This window comes from Vulpes lagopus, chromosome 6, assembly GCF_018345385.1.
Source record: "Vulpes lagopus strain Blue_001 chromosome 6, ASM1834538v1, whole genome shotgun sequence".
NCBI lineage: Eukaryota > Metazoa > Chordata > Mammalia > Carnivora > Canidae > Vulpes > Vulpes lagopus.
This window is the reverse complement of record NC_054829.1, coordinates 116439465-116465091: the sequence shown is the minus strand read 5'-3', so window position 1 is coordinate 116465091 and position 25627 is coordinate 116439465. Positions and strand designations below refer to the sequence as shown.

Genomic DNA, 25627 nt, shown 5'->3' with positions numbered 1-25627 from the left:
TTCTTGTCATTCACAGAACTCATTCGAATTATAATTGAATACTCAGATACTTAATAAATCTGTTAAATCAATGGACTTATTCACCAACATGGAGGAATCGCCTCTTGTGGCTTCACTATCATTTTAACATGATTATATCTGTACTGGAAATATTTAGCCTCAAGAATTCTTGCGTAGAGTCAACTTATTTTCCATCCTGATACCTCTTAATACTTTAACTGAATTAAAAGTCAGTTAAAATTTTTTAAATCAAACATATATTTCCTGTTAAAATGTAAAACTGTAATTAAGATGCTCATTTGTAATCTACTCTTGAGGCATAGCAAAAATATAATAAGTGTTGCTACAGATGATTTACCATGTAGCAAGTAGAGTCACCATGTGGTTTATAAAGTCATCTTATATTGATCTAAATCTTGTTCCCAAATGGATAAGATTAGTTTGGTTAGTAGACATATTAGCTTTTTTGGGGGCTGGGGAAAGGAACCATAAAGGAGCTTTGTAAAGTTTATGAATCATAAATGTATATGCTACATATGACAAAAGTAATAAGCAAAAGAATCTGTAGGTGGAAAAGCCAGAAAAGGAATGCAAAGTTTTTAGGGAATTACTCAATAACTATATCTAAATGATAGGATCAATACTCACTCATACCATACATAGATACATGGAACATCACCTAGCTGATGAGAATAAAAATCTGCTATATATTCTATATTACAAGGTATCAGATTATCTTACCAGAAACTTTCTGTATTACTTCATTAACTTCCTTCATGAACACTTTCTGTACAAATACCAAGTGATTTAGAAGATCAGTTGTGAGATTATGTTCAAAGGAACCAACCTGCCAAACAAAATCAGAATAGTAGATTAACATTACTGACTGTATTTGTTGTAAATACATCTTTTGCTCACATAGGTCAACTCAAATTCTGAAGAAAAACAATAAATTATCTACATATTATTTGAAAAAAGGTTAAAAAATATTCAGATTACCCAACACTTACTGGTCTGACATTATTACGAGCCATTCCTTAATTTTTTTTTTTAATAACAGTAGCCAATGAGGTTTCTTTTTTTGGCAACTTCATAATTTCGAAATTGAAATTTTGTCTAGAGTAGTTATTTACTTTCAATGACTACTGTTGTAGTGTTAGAACCATGGACAAGTATCATTACACATGAAAGTAAATTTATTTATACATTCAAATATTTATTGGCCATCTGCATTGTGTACCTCTTTAGATGCTAAGGATATAGCTGTGAATAAAAACAACAAAATCATGGCTCTCATGAGGTTTGCTTTCACATGAAAGAGCAAATCAGATATACTCCGTAAGTTTTAATATACGCCCTACAATTAGTAGAAAGCATAAGATTTATATGAAGAATTAATAGATGAAATAGAAAGCAAGCCCTAATTGACGTTCAGTATTATAATAAAGACTGACTGAAACACCCTTATGAGTAAGGTAAATGCTTCAAATTTGCCACTTAGTATTCATATTTTGATCAAAAATTAACAAAGCAAAGTGGATTTAGTAGTCTTTACTTAAAAGTAGTCTTTACTATTTTACTTTAGTAGTCTTTACATAGAGTCTAAGTAGCACTGGACACTTTTTATTTTGTATAGAGTAGTACCCAATGGGCTAAGATGATTTTCATATGTATTTATTTCAAGCCATAGTAAAACAGGCAACTGTCTAAGGAATGCAACTTTAGATTCTTTCAAGTGTTTGTAATTAACTGCATATTTAGCAAATGTGGGATTGTGTTCTTCCCCAACTACATACTTTATACCTTTTCTAATAGCAAATATTAGTAATAAATTATGCAACATGCCGCATCAGATTTATTTTCTATCAAATGAAGCATTAAGAATAGTATTGTTATACCAGAGTTTGAGTACTCATTTTTCAGAACAGAAAGGAAAAATGAAATATGCTTTATAATCTACCTTTTAAATAAATATCTGACTTCTAGAATCTTGTACACTAATTTTTCACATAAAGAAATCCCATCTTTAGAGAGGTGTTAGGATAAGCAGGGTCTAAAGAAGAAAAATCAGACTTCAATTAAGTATCTCCCATAGCTGTGAAATTTCTAGCAAAGAACTCAAAAAGCATTCTCAGAGATGCTTTACATTTTAGAAAATGAAACTCACAAAAGAAATAGACAACTGTTTTTTGATAAGATTGCAACCGTTTCTGACAAACTGACAAAGCAAGGTGAGAGATAGCACTGTGTATGAATCCTACATCTCTCATGTGATAGTGGAAAGATATAGGGAAAGTTACTTAATTTCTCTCAGTTTCAATTTCCTACTGTATCGAATTAGTATAATAAAAGATGACTTGTTTACCGCAAATCAAGCAAAAAATATGTATTGTAATGTTTTTTTAAACTTAGGACAGTTGTACCAATATAAAGTGAAAAAACAATGATGAAATCAGGTATACTGATTTTCAGCATCCCTTAGAAAAGAAATTAGTCTGTGAATTTGATTGTATTTTATATCTGTATGACCTTTAAATTGCTAACAATTATGAAAAAGAAGACTGTTAGTTAATAATTATGGGTTCCTGATGAATCATGTAACCTCCTGAAGGCTGTTTTTTCACTTAAAAATTTAAAAAATTAAAAAAAATAAAAAATAAAAAAAAAATAAAAAATAAAAATAAAAAAAAAAAATTTAAAAAATTTCTATTTTTTAGGATTGATTTAAGTATTATACAAGTCAAAAAAAAAGTATTATACAAGTCAATGCATATAAATGCTATTAGCTTCTTTATAATCAAATGAACCATAAAATATTAAAGAGATGGATATGACACCTAATGTAAGAATATAAATTCAAAGATGACTAACAAAAAAAATCATGTTTAAACAAAACTATAGAGAAAAAGATATATACACATGAGTACATACACATACAAGACTTGGAACAGAATTCTGTAAGAATAAATGATTTAATGATTTGTCTTAAAAGTTTAGATCACTACATATTTTGGTACATCTAAACCTTAAAGACTTCTAAATGACAAAACATAAGAAAATTAAAAAGTAAACTTACTTCTGCCACACAACGTAGATAATTTCCTTGTAAATAGTACCCTTGTTTAGAAGGCAGTTCATCAATACTCCACACCTGATCTGAATAACTATCATGTTCTTCCATTATATATTTTCCTGACATAGTAACAGGAGGAAGGTTGAGACTAGCAGAAGGAGGAATGGTTGACATGTCTGTGGCAGACACTTTGGAAGTAAAACGTAATCTGTGATTTGGCAGCTCAAATGTAAACCTGGTCTGTGCACCTATAAGAAATAAGAAAAGTTATTGTTTGTTCAGGTACTCATTCACTCCCTTGTTTTTTTTGTTTTTTTGTTGTTGTTGTTTTTCTATGATAGTCACAGAGAGAGAGAGAGAGAGAGAGAGAGAGGCAGAGACACAGGCAGAGGGAGAAGCAGGCTCCATGCACTGGGAACCCAACGTGGGATTCGATCCCGGGTCTCCAGGATTGCGCCCTGGGCCAAAGGCAGGCGCTAAACCGCTGTACCACCCAGGGATCCCCCACTCCCTTGTTTTAAAAAAAATGGTTTCTAAAAAAATGCATACACATCACAAGTAAAAGAAATCCTTATATACATGTATGGGTACTACTATGACCCAGTCAGTATTATTAAGCCAGAAAGTACTATTTAATTAAGCCTAGTAGGTGCCAGAGAAATGTTCTTTATTTCACTGAAAGTAGAACAGAAAGAAACTGCCCTTATCACAGAAGAATTATAACAAGAGGAATTAAGTGTACAAAAATTTCTAATCATTGCTTCTTGGCCTTTTGGCTAAGATCAAGTGCAAAAAATTCCAATCTACATTCATATTTATACTACTTTATTAACAGAGAAATTAGGACCTAACAGCTAGCTTCCTGATCCTGATTCAGTACGGAAGGAAATAGTGAAAATTGTCAAACCATTGTACTCAGTGAAAACATTCATCAGGTATAAAATTATGCGAACACATGTATTTTTTACCTTAACAATAATTATTAATGGGACCATATACCAAACAAGGATATGGTATGAGTTTTAGTTTAATAAAACTACTGTTGGTGCTAAACACTTAAATCAACTATGTGGCATGCAGCTGTTCAAACAATTATAAATATATAGCCTATACTATTATGCAAGCCATATCTCTCTAGCTTCCAGTTTATGAAGACATTAAGGAGTAGAAGAAACCTTGTTAAAATCGAGCTCTATTACTGACCATTGCATTTACTGTGTAATGTATACATGCATACTCCTTTCCAACCAACAAAATCTTATACTCTTCTATACCTTACCAATTCTCTCCACTCAAACATCATTTAATAGCCTATTTTGCCTACATACATATTATAGTTTAATAAATAATCCTAGTGTTCTCAATTGTGCCAGAAATAATTCTTTTTTCAAAATACTAGTAAAAGATCACTCCCATATGTTACATTGGTTATATTCACTATATTCACTCACTATACAATGTTTGTTCTTAGAATGAGTTAGTCATAAACAGAAAAATGCTCTTTCACCTAATGGTACATCTGTGAATGGCCAAATAGGTCATGACTGCTTTGATCTTCTTTTACTAACTCCAACCAGGCAGACTCAGTGACCATCACTTGCAGGATGCAAGTGTGGGGGCTATCACAGTAATTACCACTTCTACTACCACCACCATCATTACTAAATAAAAACAACATTAAAGTAATGCTAGGCCTCAGGTCATCTCTTATCACTAATACAGTCATTCTTTTCCTATTTTTGTTCCTTTCCTTCATTTCAAGAACTATGTGTTCTTATCTGTTTAGATATTTGATAGTACATTTAGTGTGCCCCTAAATATTTATATTTTCCTAATTCCAAACTGCCTATTTGGCTTTTGATACTGTCTCTGTTGAGACTTAGATTTCATGGATGCTCTGAATAAATGGCAACATGAGTCTAACTTATTGTCTAGCCAATATGTGAAGGCCTAATACTTCTGACTGCCAAATCTGCAAACTCCCTTCAAAGTGCTTCTCTTCCTAGTAACAGAAAAATCTAGATGTTCAGAAAAATTCCTCTCAATAAAGAAAACCTAAAATGCTAGGAGTAGGAATAAAGAAATACATGTAAATATATATCAATACATATGTGCATATATTTATATATGTGCATACATGCACATTTTAAAATTAATAATATAACTTGTTAATGGCATAAAGGAGAAAACAAACTTTAATCTCAACAGATGTAGAAAAAAGCATCTGATAATATTCACCAATTTTTCTTCATAGAAACTCTTAGTATACTAGGAATAGAAATAAATTTTCTTAACCTGATAAAGGGACTCTAGCAAACCCTTACACCCCACATTGCATTTATTGATGAAATACCAACTCCCTTAAGAAACGAGAGTAAGACAAGGATGCCTGTAATATCCCCTTTTCTGAACATTGTAGCAGAAGCACATTAAGAAAAAGAAATAAAAATTCTTAAAGACTAGAAAGGAATAAACAAAAGTATCATTTGCACGTGGAAGAAGTATCTACTTAGGAAATTCCAAAGAATCTTATTAGCAATAAAAAGAAAAAATTTACCATGGTTGCTGAGTATAAAATTACCATAAAAAATCAAGTGCATTTGTACAAATTCCCCACCAGTTTAGAGAATGCCATTTTACAAAATATCACATTCGTAATTACTAAACAATAACAACAACGTAAGGTATTTATAGGATATATATATTATATAAATAAATATAAATGATATATAATCATATCAAATGATAAATATATATGATATTTTTTGTAACAGGCGCAAAACCTTAAATTAAAAAATTTTAAACTTTGTAGAAAAACACTTTCTTTGTAGAAAGACCTAAAGGGACAAAGAAATACATATTCAAGAATAGAAAGGTTAAACATTACATTAATTCTCAGTATCAATCAATATTGCCAATTCTCCCCAAGTGAATCTACAGATTTAATTCCTTTAAGAATTCAAATAGGCTTTTTCAGAGAACTTGACAAACTGATCTCCAAAACATATATGAAGGAGTAATAAAAAATAACCAAGATTACTCCTTAAAAAGGAACTGTCAGGTAGCAATATGAGATTATAAATAGGTGGTTCAAATAGGCCAATGAAGCATAATAAAGAACTCTGAGACAGACCCCACACATATGAACACTTAAGAGTTGACAAAAATGGACTATGTATCACTGAAAAAAAGGACAAATCAGTCAATAACTGATGCTGCAATAATTGATAAGATAAATCTACACCAAATTAAAGAAAAAAATAATTCCACATAGATTAAGAACTTAAAAGCAAAATTTAACAGACAATATAAAACATTTAACAGACAATATAAGATAATATCTTCATAATCCTGAGAAGTTAAGGATTTAACATATAAAAATACACATCATACAAGAAAATATTGGTAAATTCAATTACTTTAAAACTAAGAATATCTATTGGTCAAAAGACAATGTGAAATAAGCCTCTCATAAGATGGTAAATATATACAGATAGACAATGTAAAATAAGCCTCTCATAAGATGGTAAATACATACAAATATATAATATCAATATTACAATATTAAAAGTTTAACATGTAAAACATATAAAGAATTCCTGTGAACAACAACAACAAAAAAATACAAATGACTCATTTGTAAAATGGGCAAAAAACAATAACCATCAAGAGGCACTTCATATAAAAAAATACATAAGGATATTTTAATAACAAAAAAATTCAGCTTAATTACAGAAATAGAAGTTAACTCCACAGTGAGATACCATTCCACATTTACCAGAAAAAGCAGAAATTTAAAAGTCAGAATATACCAAGTGTTGACAAGGATATGGAATAACGGGAATTCTCATCTAATACTGGAAAGACAATAAATACTGGTGAACACAAATACTTTGGGAAACAGTTTTGTACTGTCTAATAAAACTGAAGATGCATTTACCCTATAGTCTAGCTGTACCACTCCTAAGTAAATACCCTTGAGAATCTCATGCACATGTGTACCAAGAGATGGGCATGAGAACAAATGTAATAGCAAAAAAATAAAAGGAGCCAAATATCCATCAATAGTAGACAAACTGTAATGTAATCACTGAATGGACTCTTACGTTTCAGTGAAAAATGAATGAACCAGCAGATACATGAACAGATGAATCTCAAACAAAATGTACAGCAAAAAGAAAAAAAAAAACCCAACATTCCAATTAAAAAATACATTAGTGGAGGGTGCCTGAGTGGCTCAGTTGGTTAAGCATCTGCCTTCATCTCAGGTCATGATCCTAGGGTCCTGCAATAGAGCCCTGTTTTGGGCTGTCTGTTCAGTATGGAGCCTGTTTCTCCTGCTCCCCCTGCTCCTCCTCCCTGCTCATGCTCTCTCTCTCAAACAAATAAAATCTTTAAAAAAACACTTTAGTAAAAAAAAAAATACTTTAGTGGAAATCCATACAAATAAGTTCAGAACATAAGCCATTTACAAGTATATACATATGTGGTAAAACTATAAAGAAAAGCAAAGGAATGGGTAACACAAAATTCATGTTAGTGGTTATTTCGTGGGCAGTCATGAAGAAAATGAGGTAGTGATAATATTCATTGAATGAGCCTTCACAATACCAGTAATGTTTTCATTTTCAGTTTGTTTAATGGGTTGGTAAGATCACAGTTCTTTATTATACTTGAAACTGTGTAAATAATTTACACATTTTTGTATTACGTTTCAGAATAAAAATACAATAGCAAAAAACTTTTGGAGAGAGTATATAAGGATCACAAAACCTTATAGAAGTAGCTATTATGAAAAAGCCAAATAACCTCTGATATGAGCTAAATTCACTCAATGTGAAAATAAACGAAGTTATTCAGACTATAAAGAAGCTAACAGGTATAGAAACATATTCAACTTTAGTTTGATCAGAAATGACCTCAATAGTTGAATAGCTCTGCAGAGTTCAAATAAAAGCAGAGTCCTCAAGGAAGGTGCAACTAGTATTTTTTTACTTGGCTGAAGTACATCATTAATGAAATTTAAAAGTACTCTGATTAAAATTATTTAAATTTGCATACAAAATCTACAAAAGCAAGTGTACTTTTTCATGAAAATATTACTTATTTCTCAAACCAATCATATAGTTTAAGGAGCTGAATTCAAAATGTAATGTTACCTGTCATTCCATGACTTCTCATTCTTCCCATTTTGTATTCTGCTTTCAGAGATGGTAAAAGTGCTGCTCCGATGGCTATACCATCTAACATGGCACTGAATTTAAGAACAATGGGCTTCTTTTCTAAACCTTCAGGTAGCTGAGGAAATTCATTTGTTTCAACAGGAGTTTGATTAACACTTGTTGGGGTTTTTTCAGAAGGTAGGGGTGTTGCAATATCTTCCTTCATGGGCTGAGGGCTATAAAGCAAAAAAATAATTTAAAAAACACAATTAGAAGAGCGACCATTTTACTGTATACAATTATTAGAATTCTCAATGAAAAATAGCAAAAATGAACTGTGAACAGAGATTATCTAATTCAAGCCCACTTTAAGACTTCCTAAAAAAAGCCATAGAAAAATGATGATCTAGAAAAGTAAACAAGAAGTAATAACAATACAAATGAATGTTATACTGTGAAAGCCATTCATATTATTGTGAACCTAGAGTTAAAACTCATGTTTGTCTGATTCCAAATTCTGATTTAAGCATTGTACTCTTCTACTGATTGTAATATTGTAATGTTACTACTGTTGCTACTATCACTATCACTATTAATAACAATATATACAATAACAATAATTTTTGGAGTGCTTACTATATGCCAGGTAATATTCTTAGTGTTCTGTGTGTTTCATCATTTATTCATTTATCTCACAAAAACCTTTGAGTAGGTATGATTATCTGCTTCACAAATGAGGAAGCCTAGCTAGAAAATGGTGAAACCAGGATTTTAATTCACTTTGACAAGAGTCTCATTTTTTTAAACTATTACACTCTGTTTCCAATACATTATAATAAAGAAAAGTTCCTTGGCATATTTTTAAACTATGTCTTATGTATCCATTTTGGGTGACATACTCCACTAACAGGAGAAACATAAATTATTACTACTTACTCAACTCGACATGAATATTACATCAGAATTAAAGCTCAATAAAACAATTAGAAATATCACTGCTTTAGGACACTGGAAAAAGACTCACTGATGTTTTTCTACCCTATAGGTTAGGCAAAAGGATCATAATAAGATAATTTTTTTTACCTTTTACTTATCATATATTTACTAATTATTCATTAGTTATATAGCTTTGAGGATCAGGAATAAATCTTGGCAATGCATACCCACGAACAAGAGCTATAGAGACAGGGAATAGCAGTCAATGTACAAAGATCCAGTATACCAACCTTTATAATATTTATGTGGCATGATCATATCATGCCTTGAACCATGTACAACAATTTCATATACAGTATACACAAAACCATGCATGGGACATAAATGGCCACTGTAGTTTTTAAATCTATGCAGTCATAAATTACAATGAGTTTCAAGTAAATAAGGATTGATACAGTCCTAGAATTTGTCGATTTGCTTTTTTTTTTTTAGTACCTCTTATGATATCCACAAATCTCTGGGATCTCTTAAGCTTTATTGACACAATACAGAACACGGACAATTGCATTTGTGACAAAGTACTTTATATCCCATAGGATTCTTCCACAAACATATGTGGCTATTTTCCAACTGCACCATAGTTCATACTGGTCAATATTTGGATGAAACCCTCTGTCTTCCTCCAAACTATTGTTAACACACCAAAGATCAATTTAAAGTATCACATGGAACCACAGAACTTGAAGAAATAACTTACGCTGTAGAAGGCTGTCTGATAAGATCTGAGATCTGCTTAGATAGTTGGTGGGAACTTCGAACCATCATGCTATGTAAGGTGGCAGGGTGCTGGGGAATGTTGATGCTGATAGCTCCTACTTTGAACACGGCAGCATTGTTAGTCTTCAACCCTCTCTGGGCACTGTAGAGGGCTTGTGACTTGGCAATACTACACTTCACTACAGTTCTATTAATAAAAAAGGAGGACCATTAAAATATAGCCAAATAAAGATAAATGTTGAAAAGTACTAAGGTGATGCTTTAAAATCATTTAATGAACTAAATGACTTAAGATTTTTCATGCATTTAAATCATGTATTGAGGAAAAGTTTTATAAAAGCATTGAAATGCATTTATCTTACATTGTTGGCACTCAAAATCATTCCATATCTTTAATGGAGTTTACAGAAGAAAACATGTATGCGCTCACAAGTAAAAGAACGAACACTGACATATTACATGTGTACAACACACAAAATTCCATTTTAATTTTTCCTCCATTCAGAATTCCTCTTTTTGTCCCCAATTTATTTTAGGGATTTAAAATAAATAATATATAATAAAATACTGTACTTCTTAGAATTTAATCAAAGGAATTCATCAATCATATAATATGTTGGAAGAAATATACGGGAAAGAAGAAATTTAACTTGCGTTTTTCATTTTTAAGATTTTCAACCAGGGTTAAAGGAATGATAGAAGAAAAATTCATAATAAATAACTACTTAGTTAAAAATTAGTAAGCTTTACTAATTAATACAGACATAAAGCAAAGGTACTTCTGATTTCTTGTTCTCTCTTCTAATGCCTACAACAGTACCTTAAGCATGGTAGGCATTCACTGAATTTTGTGAAATTAGTAAGAGGAAAGAAGTACAGCTGAGGAATGACTTCCAACACTATAGCTGTGGAATTCCACAGATAACATGTGATAAGTCATGTATACAGAAGCCATGATAAACCAGTTTTGACGTATAGAATGGAAAGCTTCACATCAATGAACTGCACCAGTAAAGGCCCAGTTAGTAAATGGACAGCCTCAAACATAAATATTATCTTTCAAATGGGCAAAAGATTCTTGACAATAGATTTAGCAAAACAACACATAAAATGCAAATTTCGTATTAACTACAGGTCAGTTCACATATATTTATCTCGACTTAGGCTATAGAGGATTTACTAAGAATTCATTTACAGTCTCATGGATCTAAACAATCGATTTATCACATCTAACTTTTATTAAAGTAAACATTGAGAAGCATAACAATGGCTCTGTTAGAGGTGCTGATTATTTACAGACAAATGAAATGCAAGTATTATATAAAATTAGAAAATGATTACTGGCGAACTATATAGCTTTCTTCTACAAAGGCAACTATTTCTCAGAGACTACCACTGACTAGAAAAAGAAGTTAAGATATGAAATTGGTCTAGCAAACATGAGAATAGATTCTGGGATATTGACTACTGAATTTGGAATCTTTTCTTAAATGTTATGATAAAGCTACTTTTATCATTAATGAGATTTCATTTTAAATTCAATTTCAGCATAAGCCAGAACACTCAGATGGTGCTAACATGCAAATGATTTTACACTTGTGAACAGCATCCATCTACTCAATGAAACTAAACATACAAAGAAGTCTGTCTTGTTATCATGACAGTAAAATTCTATACCTATCTCACTGTTTTACCTTTATAATCTATAGACAGAAGTCTGTTTAAATATTACTTTTGATTATATAAGCACATATATAACACTAGAATTTCAGGTATACAGTAAAAGTAAGAATGGAAAGCTAATTGGGCTGACTGCTCTCCTACAAGGACCCTACTATGATATCTCCAATGAAAATTCTGATGTTAAGGACTTCAGGTGCTCTGTGCTGTCCAACTCCAGAGGGCCCCATTCACACTGTAGTCTTTGTAAATGGTGCCTACCACTACAAGGTGAGTGGTTTTCTTCTGAGCTGGACAACATGGTAGATCTATTTTGATCAAATTGAGCCTGAAACTATAGAGGATGTCTAACTCCTGTCAAACTGCACGTGTTAAAGATGTAAGGAGACACAGAATGAAGACTTAAATAGTTTACAAGCTAAGTGAGTTTTCTATTCATAACTTCATTTTAATTCTTGAATAGAGTTGTCACTTAATCTAGATCACACAGTATATAGTATACATAAAACTTTTACACAAGAAAGAAGTAGTCAAAATCTCTCTGAAGGCTATAAGAACTTATAGCACCATAGATATGCCGCATATACGTAAAAAGTTCATGGCAAGTGACCAATCAATCTTGTTAAAGAATTCACTGACAGTGGTAGTCTACCCTCACAAAGTTCGGATCCACTGTGATCAGCTACAATGACCACAGTGCCTAATGAGGCAAATACTTTTCCCCCATTTTCTTTACTTCCTGAGTCTAGGCTATGGTCTTAAATGCAGGTCCCATCCTTCTCGATCCAACAAGCCGAGTAAATAATTTGAGGATTTACTCTAGGGCTTCATTGTCTCTACTCTATCTCCACCTGCATGTAAGACTCATGTAACAAATACTTAAATTAATAGCACTCAGTAGAGCTTACTGACACAAAATATCAGATATACTTGGGTCAAATCAAGACACTTAAAATATAAAAGCACATATAGTAAAAGCCATACATAAAATTTGTCAACAGAGTAGTAAACTCTCATCTTATTTTCTTTAACTCTCCTCATCTTAAAAACAAAATTATAAAGTTGAGACGTGTCAATGTTTTCATATATTAGTATCTTAATAATTATTTTTGCAATTACTCTTATTCAAGTAAAACTTTTTAGTTCCTATTATCACATCAAACCTTAAGAAGTATTTACAATAATATAAATTTTAACAGTAAGGTGTCTTAAAGAAGCACAAGCAACACATAACTATAGTGTTAAAATCTTTCAACAACAAAACAATGTGTGAATTATCAAAAGGTAGCCAGCCCTTACCTCTGCGTGTTCCTTGAATGTCAGTAAGCTTTAATCTATAAAAGGATCTATATTAAAGCTACAAAATAATAACTATATACATTCACAGCCATGCACATAATCTAAATATTTCTTTAAAACTATTCAATTCTATGTTAATCACAAAGCCCATGGGGAAAAAAAGTAATATGACATACAGAAACTCTTGTTTGGCTGTGCTTGTAGGAGATGTAGGAAAATCCTCCAGTCTACAGATGAAGATTCAAGAGAAAGCAGGAAAACAAAAAGGAAGCAAATAAACATTCATATGTAAATTAGTTACAGTATGACCCATCATCTGGAATGCTTTTCTTATTTTCCACTTTTAAAATTTTCCCTCAAAGAAAATTTTCAACTATTTGCTTTTTAGTTTCATTTCTTTTTAACTGAAATCAGAAATGAAAAATCAAAGAATAAATCCAGAAAGTCTTAAAACTACTAGAGCCCAATAGTGAATAATTCGTAACTTTTATTTAAAAAAAAAAAAAAGGATCTTCGCTTTTTTCCAAAGGCAAGAAACATAACTATATAATACTTCCTAAAAAGTCCATTTTATAAATACTATGTTTTGCAAGTCTAGAAACTATGTGAAGTCCTCAAGAAATAACAGATAATAGAGCTAAAAAATTCAAGAGGATAGAGTAAATAAAATATCTGAGACAACTAAAGAAATTTGTTTTACTTGCTGCATAGGTTAAAGTAACCATGTATTTTAAATTTAGAGCCACCAATGGAATCATGGAACTGAAGGTCTGGAGTAATGTTTAGCAGAAGCACAGATTCAGATAACAATTCTTACTGACTGTAGGTTTTTAAGTATTTTAGGCACTTGCTTTTATCTTTCTGAAGCTCAATTTACTTTTCTATAAAGTGGGATAAAACTATCCCAGTTCACAGAATTCAGATTAGGATTAAATAATCTATGTGAGGCTCCTGGCTCACAGTAGGTAGTTGGTAAGATTGCAATTAATATATCATAATACTCCTTCTTCCACACTGAATGATAAAAAAAAAGTCTTGTCTGTCACAACTACTGTAATTTCCTGGTCTTTCCAGACTGCTTAGGAAATGCGATCTGTACCATGTAGGCAGCTATAAAGAAATATATTATTTGGTTCTAGGCTTACAGATCCAAGCTACCCCAACAGCCTTAACCATCTATTGAAGGAAATGTTCTCCAAGACAGCTATCACATCACTCATGTTTAAAATATGAATAGAACTGTTACTAATCAATATATGATTAATACCTAATTTTTATGCAGCTGAACAAAATCCTCTAGTCAGTATTTAGCATGACAGATTCAATGTAAGATGATAGAACATTAACTAGTTATATTAAGAAAGAGCAAATTTCAAAATCTGACCTAAATTATCAAAGCATATTTTGTAGTTACAACATAAAGTTGCTCCAATGAAAGGAAATTAGAATATATTCCCAAGCATTTGAACAAAGTCAGTGGTTAAATATACTGATAATAGGTTAATGATCTGAATATATTGTGTATATAGGTAATCATCATCAGAACAATTCAAAACAGATCTAAGAGTAGTACTTAGAAAGAAAAGGTTAAGAGCAAAGAATCAAAAGAAAAGTAATATGGTATGTATGGTATACTCACTATAAAAAGTTTACCTATATTATTAGAAGAGTCTCATAGGCTTTATTATTAAATTCTTTAAATGAAAAATGGCAAGACAGAGTTTTAAAACCCAGCGTGAATTTGAGTAATGATTACTTAACATAAAATCAAGAAACAGTATGTATTTTTTGACTAAAATTCTAACTAGTTGAATTATGTAAGCTTTTGCATGTTGAATGTTTAACTGAAGTTTGCATTGTAAACATTTTTTCTTGTTATATGATCTGACAATGTACCTGGAGTCAGTTTTTTGGAAGGGTAAACCAAATGTAGTAAACCAACTGTAAAAAGGGAGAAAATTATTTTTTCTGAAAATATTTCATTTGGTAAATTCTTAATGACCGGATGATAGTATTTGGTAACATAATGTATACACATCTCAAAGCTCAGCATAAATGGGATTCATCCAATAATTTTAAGTTTCCTATAAAACTAAAATAAACAGTTTAAGAAAATAATAAAAATTTATATACTTACTGTATATTTGGTGTAATTCCTTCAAGCAGCACAATATTAACACCACCAATATGAGCAGTGGCACATGTTTCAGTCATCTTTTGATGTAAAACATCTTAAATGTAAGAAAAAAGAATTACATGAAATCTGGAAATAAAATAATTGTACTTTGTATTAAAGTTGCATTTTGGGGGGAGGGGCAAGATGGCGGCAGAGTAGGGTCTCCAAGTCACCTGTCCTCAACAAATTACCTAGAAAACCATCCAATCATCCTGAAAATCTACGAATTCGGCCTGAGATTTAAAGGGAGACCTGCTGGAACGCCACAGTGAGAAGAGTTCGCGATTCTATCAAGGTAGGAAGACGGGGAAAAAGAAATAAAGACACAAAAGGCCTCCGAGGGGGAGGGGCCCCGAGGAGCCGGGCTGAGGCCGGGGCGAGTGTCCCCAGGACAGGAGAGCCCCGTCCCGGAGGAGCAGGAGCTGCACCGACCTTCCCGGGCAGAAAGGGGCTCAGGGAGTTGGAGCAGGATCCAGGAGGGCGGGGATGCCCTCGGGCTCCAGGGACACTAACAGGCACCTGCGCCCCGGGAGAGTGCGCCGAGCTCCCTAAGGGCTGCAGCGCTCGGCGGGACCCGGAGCAGCTCGGAGGGGCTCGGGCGGCGGCTCCGCGGAGGGGGCTGCGGGGCTCCGAGAGCAGCTCGGCGGCGGCGGCTCGGGCGGAGGAAGAAGCTCCGCGGAGGGGGCGGCGCGGCTCCGGGAACAGCTCGGAGGGGCTCGGGCGGCGGCTCCGCGGAGGGGGCTGCACCGCCAGGAGCGAGAATCCAACAGCGCAGGCCCCGGAGCACAGGGCGCCGGGACACAGCCCAGGATCCGGCCTCCCCCGGAACAGGCAGAGGCCGGGAGGGCCCAGGACAGCGAGGACACTCCTGCCCCGAGCTGAGCAGATCAGGAGCCCCGCCCCGGAGCCCCCAGGCCCTGCAGACGGAGAGCCCCGGAGCTACTGCGGGGGCTGAATCCAGGTTCCCACAGCTGCCACCCCCGCCACTGTGGCTTCCTCCCGGGGCCTCACGGGGTAAACACCCCCACTGAGCCCTGCACCAGGCAGGGGCAGAGCAGCTCCCCCAAGTGCTAACACCTGAGAATCAGCACAGCAGGCCCCTCCCCCAGAAGACCAGCGAGACGGACCAGTTCCAAGGGAAGTCAAGGGACTTAAAGTACACAGAATCGGAAGATACTCCCCCGTGTTTTTTTTTTGTTTTTGTTTTGTTTTGTTTTGTGCTTTTTTCTCTCTTTCTTCTTGATTTCTGATTGCTTCCCCCACCCCCCCTTTTTTTTTCTTTTTTCTCCTTTTTTTTCTTTCTTTTTCTTCTCTTTTTCCCCTTTTTTTTCTTCTTTCTCTTTTTTCTTTTTCTCTTTTCTTTCCTTCTCTCTCTTTTTCTCCTTTTCCCAATACAACTTGTTTTTGGCCACTCTGCACTGAGCAAAATCACTAAAAGGAAAACCTCACCTCAAAAAAAAGAATCAGAAACAGCCCACTCTCCCACAGAGTTACAAAATATGGATTACAATTCAATGTCAGAAAGCCAATTCAGAAGCACTATTTTACAGCTACTGGTGGCTCTAGATAACCATAAAGGACTCAAGAGACTTCATGACTGCAGAATTTAGATCCAATCAGGCAGAAATTAAAAATCAATTAAATGAGATGCAATCCAAGCTAGAAGTCCTAACGACGAGGCTTGACGAGGTGGAAGAACGAGTGAGTGACATAGAAGACAAGTTGATGGCAAAGAGGGAAACTGAGGAAAAAAGAGACAGGCAATTAAAAGACCATGAGGATAGATTAAGGGAAATAAATGATAGCCTGAGGAAGAAAAACCTACGTTTAATTGGGGTTCCTGAGGGCGCCGAAAGCGACAGAGGGCCAGAATATGTATTTGAACAAATCCTAGCTGAAAACTTTCCGAATCTGGGAAGGGAAACAGGCATTCAGATCCAGGAAATAGAGAGATCCCCCCCTAAATCAACAAAAACCGTTCAACACCTCGACATTTAATAGTGAAGCTTGCAAATTCCAAAGATAAGGAGAAGATCCTTAAAGCAGCAAGAGAAAAAAAGTCCCTGACTTTTATGGGGAGGAATATTAGGGTAACAGCAGACCTCTCCACAGAGACCTGGCAGGCCAGAAAGGGCTGGCAGGATATATTCAGGGTCCTAAATGAAAAGAACATGCAACCAAGAATACTTTATCCAGCAAGGCTTTCATTCAAAATGGAAGGAGAGATAAAGAGCTTCCAAGACAGGCAGGAACTGAAAGAATATGTAACCTCCAAACCAGCTCTGCAAGAAATTTTAAGGGGGACTCTTAAAATTCCCCTTTAAGAAGAAGTTCAGTGGAACAATCCACAAAAACAAGGACTGAATAGATATGATGACACTAAACTCATATCTATCAATAGTAACTCTGAACGTGAACGGGCTTAATGACCCCATCAAAAGGCGCAGGGTTTCAGACTGGATAAAAAAGCAGGACCCATCTATTTGCTGTCTACAAGAGACTCATTTTAGACAGAAGGACACCTACAACCTGAAAATAAAAGGTTGGAGAACCATTTACCATTCAAATGGTCCTCAAAAGAAAGCAGGGGTTGCCATCCTTATATCAGATAAATTAAAATTTACCCAGAAGACTATAGTGAGAGATGAAGAGGGACACTATCTCATACTCAAAGGATCTATCCAACAAGAGGACTTAACACTCCTCAATATATATGCCCCGAATGTGGGAGCTGCCAAATATTTAAACCAATTAATAACCAAACTCAAGAAATACCTTGATAATAATACACTTATACTTGGTGACTTCAATCTAGCTCTTTCTACCCTGGATAGGTCTTCTAAGCACAACGACTCCAAAGAAACGAGAGCTTTAAATGATACACTGGACCAGATGGATTTCACAGATATCTACAGAACTACTTTAGGAAGGGAATTGCTTAAAAACAACAAGACACTGCAAAAGGGATTGGGAAGAATTGAAATCAAGAGTGACCAGGCTGGATAACTCAAGTATAAATGACTGAGAAATTCTTGATGAAGTATTAGTCTGACTTTGTCATCAAGTGATGTAATATAGGAAATGCATAAAAGGGAATAGAGAGGTACTTCAGAGACTCCTGGACTTTTGCATATTTAAAGTTCCTAAGATATGGCTTTTTCCTCCTTTTGGCTGTATCGCAAACTGTTTTAATCCACAGTTGTGCCTTATTGTTCCATTTAAATTGTATTCTTTGATCCATCAATAAATACTTGTGGTTAAAATAAAAAAAAAAAAATGTGAATACACATTCTTCTCAAGTACACATGGAACTTTCTCCAGAATAGACCACATACTGGGTCACAAATCGGGTCTGAACCGATACCAAAAGATCGGGATAGTCCCCTGTATATTCTCAGACCATAATGCCTTGAAATTAGAACTTAATCACAACAAGAAGTATGGAAGGACCACAAACACATGGAGGTTAAGGACCATCCTGCTAAAAGATGAAAAGGTCAACCAGGAAATTAAGGAAGAATTAAAAAGATTCATGGAAACTAATGAGAATGAAGATACAACCGTTCAAAATCTTTGGGATGCAGCAAAAGCAGTCCTGAGGGGGAAATACATCGCAATACAAGCATCCATTCAAAAACTGGAAAGATCTCAAATTCAAAAGCTCACCTTACACATAAAGGAACTAGAGAAAAAGCAACAAATAGACCCCACCCCCAGCAGAAGAAGAGAGTTAATTAAAATTCGAGCAGAACTCAATGATATCGAGACCAAAAGAACTGTGGAACAGATCAACAGAACCAGGAGTTCTGTTGTTCAGGTTCTTTGAAAGAATTAATAAGATAGATAAACCATTAGCCAACCTTATTAAAAAGAAGAGAGAGAAGACTCAAATTAATAAAATCATGAATGAGAAAGGGGACATCACTACCAACACCAAGGAAATACAAACGATTTTAAAAACATATTATGAACAGCTGTACGCCAATAAATTAGGCAATCTAGAAGAAATGGACGCATTCCTGGAAAGCCACAAACTACCAAAACTGGAGCAGGAAGAAATAGAAAACCTGAACAGGCCAATAACCAGGGAGGAAATTGAAGCAGTCATCAAAAACCTCCCAAGACACAAGAGTCCAGGGCCAGATGGCTTCCCAGGGGAATTCTATCAAACGTTTAAAGAAGAAATCATACCTATTCTACTAAAGCTGTTTGGAAAGATAGAAAGAGATGGAGTACTTCCAAATTCGTTCTATGAGGCCAGCATCACCTTAATTCCGAAACCAGACAAAGACCCCACCAAAAAGGAGAATTACAGACCAATATCCCTGATGAACATGGATGCAAAAATTCTCAACAAGATACTAGCCAATAGGATCCAACAACACATTAAGAAAATTATTCACCATGACCAAGTAGGATTTATCCCTGGGACACAAGCCTGGTTCAACACTCGTAAAACCATCAATGTGATTCATCATATCAACAAGAGAAAAACCAAGAACCATATGATACTCTCATTAGATGCAGAGAAAGCATTTGACAAAATACAGCATCCATTCCTGATCAAAACCCTTCAGAGTGTTGGGATAGAGGGAACTTTCCTCGACATCTTAAAAGCCATCTATGAAAAGCCCACAGCAAATATCATTCTCAATGGGGAAGCACTGGGAGCCTTTCCCCTAAGATCAGGAACAAGACAGGGATGTCCACTCTCACCACTGCTGTTCAACATAGTTCTGGAAGTCCTCGCCTCAGCAATCAGACAACAAAAAGACATTAAAGGCATTCAAATTGGCAAAGAAGAAGTCAAACTCTCCCTCTTCACCGATGACATGATACTCTACATAGAAAACCCAAAAGCCTCCACCCCAAGATTGCTAGAACTCATACAGCAATTTGGTAGCATGGCAGGATACAAAATCAATGCCCAGAAATCAATGGCATTTCTATACACTAACAATGAGACTGAAGAAAGAGAAATTAAGGAGTCAATCCCATTTACAATTGCACCCAAAAGCATAAGATACCTAGGAATAAACCTAACCAAAGAGGTAAAAGATCTATACCCTAAAAACTATAGAACACTTCTGAAAGAAATTGAGGAAGACACAAAGAGATGGAAAAATATTCCATGCTCATGGATTGGCAGAATTAATATTGTAAAAATGTCAATGTTACCCAGGGCAATTTATACGTTTAATGCAATCCCTATCAAAATACCATGGACTTTCTTCAGAGAGTTAGAACAAATTATTTTAAGATTTGTGTGGAATCAGAAAAGACCCCGAATAGCCAGGGGAATTTTAAAAAAGAAAACCATAGCTGGGGGCATCACAATGCCAGATTTCAGGTTGTACTACAAAGCTGTGGTCATCAAGACAGTGTGGTACTGGCACAAAAACAGACACATAGATCAATGGAACAGAATAGAGAACCCAGAAGTGGACCCTGAAATGTACGGTCATCTCATATTCGATAAAGGAGGAAAGACTATCCATTGGAAGAAAGACAGTCTCTTTAATAAATGGTGTTGGGAAAATTGGACATTCACATGCAGAAGAATGAAACTGGACCACTCTCTTTCACCATACACAAAGATAAACTCAAAATGGATGAGAGATCTAAATGTGAGACAAGAGTCCATCAAAATCATAGAAGAGAACACAGGCAACACCCTTTTTGAACTTGGCCACAGTAACTTCTTGCAAGATACATCCACAAAGGCAAAAGAAACAAAAGCAAAAATGAACTATTGGGACTTCATCAAGATAAGAAGCTTTTGCACAGCAAAGGATACAGTCAACAAAACTAAAAGACAACCTACAGAATGGGAGAAGATATTTGCAAATGACATATCAGATAAAGGGCTAGTTTCCAAAATCTATAAAGAACTTATTAAACTCAACACCAAAGAAACAAACAATCCAATCATGAAATGGGCAAAAGACATGAAGAGAAATCTCACAGAGGAAGACATGGACATGGCCAACAAGCACATGAGAAAATGCTGTGCATCACTTGCCATCAGGGAAATACAAATCAAAACCACAATGAGATACCACCTCACACCAGTGAGAATGGGGAAAATTAACAAGGCAGGAAACAACAAATGTTGGAGAGGATGCGGAGAAAAGGGAACCCTCTTACACTGTTGGTGGGAATGTGAACTGGTGCAGCCACTCTGGAAAACTGTGTGGAGGTTCCTCAAAGAGTTAAAAATAGACCTGCCCTACGACCCAGCAATTGCACTGTTGGGGATTACCCCAAAGATTCAGATGCAATGAAACGTCGGGACACCTGCACCCCGATGTTTCTATCAGCAATGGCCACAATAGCCACACTGTGGAAGGAGCCTCGGTGTCCATCGAAAGATGAATGGATAAAGAAGATGTGGTTTATGTATACAATGGAATATTACTCAGCAATTAGAAACGACAAATACCCACCATTTGCTTCAACGTGGATGGAACTGGAGGGTATTATGCTGAGTGAAATAAGTCAATCGGAGAAGGACAAACAGTGTATGTTCTCATTCATTTGGGGAATATGAATAATAGTGAAAGGGAATATAAAGGAAGGGAAAAGAAATGTTGGGAAATATCAGGAAGGGAGACAGAACATAAAGACTCCTAACTCGGGGAAACGAACTAGGGGTGGTGGAAGGGGAGGAGGATGGGTGTTGGAGGGGAATGGGTGACGGGCACTGAGGTGGACACTTGACGGGATGAGCACTGGGTGTTTTTCTGTATGTTGGTAAATTGAACACCAATAAAAGTTAATTAAAAAAAAAATAAAATAAAGTTGCATTTTATCCATAATGCATTCAATGACAAAATATAATTTTAAAAAAATTTTGTAGTAAAATTTAAATTATTTCAAAACTATTTTTTTAAATTTCTCTTTCTATATATTCACACACACACACACACGTCAAAATTAGACTAATGCCAATCCATACAAGTGGACAAGTTCAGGGCAGCCTGGGTGGCTTAGCGGTTTAGTGCCGCCTTTGGCCCAGGGCATGATCCTGGGGACCCAGGATCGAGTCCCACGTAGGGTTCCCTGCCCAGGGCCTGCTTCTCCCTCTGCCTGTGTCTCTGCCTCTCTCTCTCTCTCTCTCTCTCTCTCTCTCTCTGTGTCTCTTATGAATAAATAAATAAATAATCTTTAAAAAAATAAATAAAAATAAATGGAAAAGTTCATTTTTTGAAGAAAAACTGCCAAGTAAGAATTTTGGAGACATGGCATTGGCTTTTTTCAGAAAAGTAGAACTGCAGTGTTAGAATGCCGTCATACCTTTCATTTTTTCCTTAAGTGTAAAGCTGCCATGGATCCTCTTCAGTTCTGATTCCATTGTTAGCCCACCAATGTCTGCCTCCAGGTGTGTGCGGTTCACCATGCCAATCCCAAACACTATTAGAGTAACGTGCTGAGGTTCAGAAGTTACCAAGCTACGCTTTCTCTGTGTCTTAGTCAAACTGTTACTGTCTTGTTCATTCTCAAACACAACTTTACATGTTGGCTCTGTAGGGCTCCGAACTCCTTTATGAGGAAACAAAGAATGTGGATTTAGATACGAAAACTGTGAAACAGAAGGACACTTCCAAACAGCATCTTACCTTTCTTCCCATTTCAAACCAGCCCTCTTCCTCACCAAAATGATTTTTAAAATTCTTCAACATTTTCCCATGATCGTATTGACAGTAAATTAGAGAGCCAGGTATTTAAAAGCAGGTATGTCTGAATCTTTAAGACCGTGCTGTGTGTGGAAGGACGGACAATGGGGTGGCAGATTATCTAACCGCCATTACTTATTTTCGCTCCATGGATGACTGGCAATTTTCTCAGCATTTTAATTATCTAACTCATAACACTAAGAAAATATGATCAGCAACCTCTTTTAGTATTACTGCTGTTCTAAAAAGAAAATTTTCAAATATAAAAATATCCACTACCTGCTGGTCCAAATGTTTCTGAAGATTTTTCCAATATTCCTGTTGGATCAGAGATAAGTGAATAGAAGTTAAGTAATTTATACATATTTTGCCAGCACTCAGCGGATGGCTCACTTTGCTCTGACACTGTGATTGAATCAGAGTCATCCATGTGGATAGTCATATGGTCCACCACATCTTTCGAGCCTTTCCTGGACACTTTTGAAGTTCTTCTTTCAGATCTTCCTAACGAATTTTTGTTTCGAGAGTCCTTTTTGTTATTTTCATTGTTGGTCCGTTTGTTCTTTGCATTGTTTACTCTATTGCCACCATTCAGGCTTCCTCTAGAACTGCGGCTGAAGTCAGAGGAGCGAAAATCCCGGTGTTTTCTGGTTTTGAAGGTAGGTGTTGGGGAAGCCGATCCAGCTGTATATCTGCTAAGTTTAATGTCAGTTTGAGTCGCTTTGATGTCGTCTATCATCGTACTAAATTGATGAATAAGGCGAACCAAAGCCATATCTACATGCTGGCTTATTGACTGACAAGAAATAGTGAAGTTACAGTGAAAGGTATTATAATATCGTTTGTTGAGATCGTGGAAAGAAAGAGCGCTGGTAGAGTTCTGAGGAGTGCACACCGACTTTTCCATTACAACAGCACTGATGCTAAAGGTTTCCAACATCAACGCTGGTTTGAACTCCAGTGGAGGAAGATTCACATGACCTTGCCTAAAAATGCAGAAAAAAGAAGAAAGTGACAAGATTTTATTTCCTTTTTTCCAGAGCTGCCCAACCTTTATTAGTTTGTTAGCAAAAAACCTCCAAGGTGAAACATGTTATAAGCCATTTAAATAATTTTAAGCAAGAAATCAAGCAGAAAAGCAAGTATGCTTTTTCACAAGGCCAGCCTTCTCTATGTTGGAAAATAGGCTTTAAATCTTCCTTCTTGATCTTATTCCATAACTAACTAGTTAAAATCAGGTTCATGTTAGTTATTTCAGTGAAAGAATAAAACATTTTTTCTTGCCAGTATGATGGTACACCCAAATGGTAAATGGAATTTAAAGTCAATTATAGGTCAATTAGGGTACCTATCTAAACTATCCTCTCCCCCTCTGTTAATATATTGTTTACATATTTAATTTCATCACATTTATATAAATTAATTTGCTATTTGAATGAAACCCTGCCAGCTTACTTCGCCAAAATGAAAGTAGTGAGGAAGGCAACTAGAAACAAAAAATGAAAAATGCACACAAAAAAGCTATGAAAATTATTTGGGCAAATCCTCCTGCTTATCTGAAACTTTTCATGTAGGAATGATAGAGTCAATTTTAATATTTAAAAGCCAAAACTGTCTCAGATTTCTGTAAACCAGCTACCGATAACAATGAACCTCAGGTACCAAAGCTGTAATAAAAAGTATTTTCCCCTCTTCTCCTATGTACAATATGAATGTGTAGTCACATACGTAAAATTTTTCTAGTAGAAAAAAGAAACAGAAGCTGCTTTGATATTCTCAATTTAACTTAAAGAATTTATTATTTTAAGAAAAACCCCACTTTGAGGTATAATCATGAAAATGCACAAGCTCATAGTAAGACTACAATCAATGCTAAGTGTGTCAGCAAAGAAGGAAAGATTGGATTTTGAGAAATAGAATGGAAGGACAGAGAAGACTCAAAAGAAATTAAAATAATCCACAACTGCAGAATAAGAATTGAAAACATATAATGGAGGCAAGAAAGCCTTAAAGAGAAGATATTCAAGTAAAAGGAAGTAATCACTTAAGACCAAAGTAGCTGGGATCCCTGGGTGGCACAGCGGTTTGGTGCCTGCCTTTGGCCCAGGGCGCGATCCTGGAGACCCGGGATTGAATCCCACATCAGGCTCCCGGTGCATGGAGCCTGCTTCTCCCTCTGCCTGTGTCTCTGCCTCTCTCTCTCTCTGACTATCATAAATAAATTAAAAAAAAAAAAATTTAAAAAAAAAAAAGACCAAAGTAGCTAGACAGGTAAGGAGTTAGTATGGGCACTATAGAGCCAAAGTTAAAATTAAATTAAAAAATATTAAGTCTCTACTACGTTCAACTATCTTATCTGGAGATAGCAAAGATATGAAGAAATTGATATTTAAAGAACTTCTACATGTCAGAACCTATGCTAAATCTAATAACTGTTCTAGCTTTACAGGATAGGATATGTATGTTGGTACAAGAAACTATAACCCAAAAATAAAGTACAGTAATTAGCAGAATGAATAATGTGCTATAAAAAAGAAAAAAACCCAATTGAAATTAATGACCAGGAAAAGTGTACTGTGGCAAAGATTTCCAAAAAAATAGAGTTTAAGGAGGAATTATAGGAGATCTGAGAAATAAAAGCTAACCATGGGCCAGTAAAAAGAAGGTGGAGTATTTAGAGCTGATGTGATAGTATAAAAATGTAAAGGAATATTAAGTGCAACTACGCCAAAGACAATTAAGTTCAAAGTCACTTAAAGAACCTCTGTGAACATAAAAAAGTAAGGTCAGATGAAAGTCTAGTCTGTGGCAGTATTATATAGCATTTAGTAAGCCAATAAGTAGGCTA

The 25627-nt window shown here is 35.2% G+C and overlaps 1 protein-coding gene across 6 annotated transcripts in view; it reads right to left on the bottom strand.

Annotated features, from left to right (window-relative positions):
• KIAA1109 (KIAA1109 ortholog) overlaps window positions 1–25627 on the bottom strand; it is a 211643-nt gene that overhangs the window by 56124 nt on the left and 129892 nt on the right. For 5 of the 6 annotated variants that reach the window (XM_041758126.1, XM_041758130.1, XM_041758131.1 and 2 more), the window contains exons 47-54: window positions 23059–23765; window positions 22400–22645; window positions 15065–15158; window positions 13104–13154; window positions 9929–10135; window positions 8233–8471; window positions 3077–3321; window positions 742–847 (exon numbers count right to left, since the gene is read on the bottom strand). In XM_041758126.1, the coding sequence (XP_041614060.1) occupies window positions 742–847; window positions 3077–3321; window positions 8233–8471; window positions 9929–10135; window positions 13104–13154; window positions 15065–15158; window positions 22400–22645; window positions 23059–23765 (1895 nt within the window). The remainder of the gene's footprint in view (window positions 1–741; window positions 848–3076; window positions 3322–8232; window positions 8472–9928; window positions 10136–13103; window positions 13155–15064; window positions 15159–22399; window positions 22646–23058; window positions 23766–25627) is intronic. The other variant, XM_041758129.1, reaches the window with a different exon arrangement.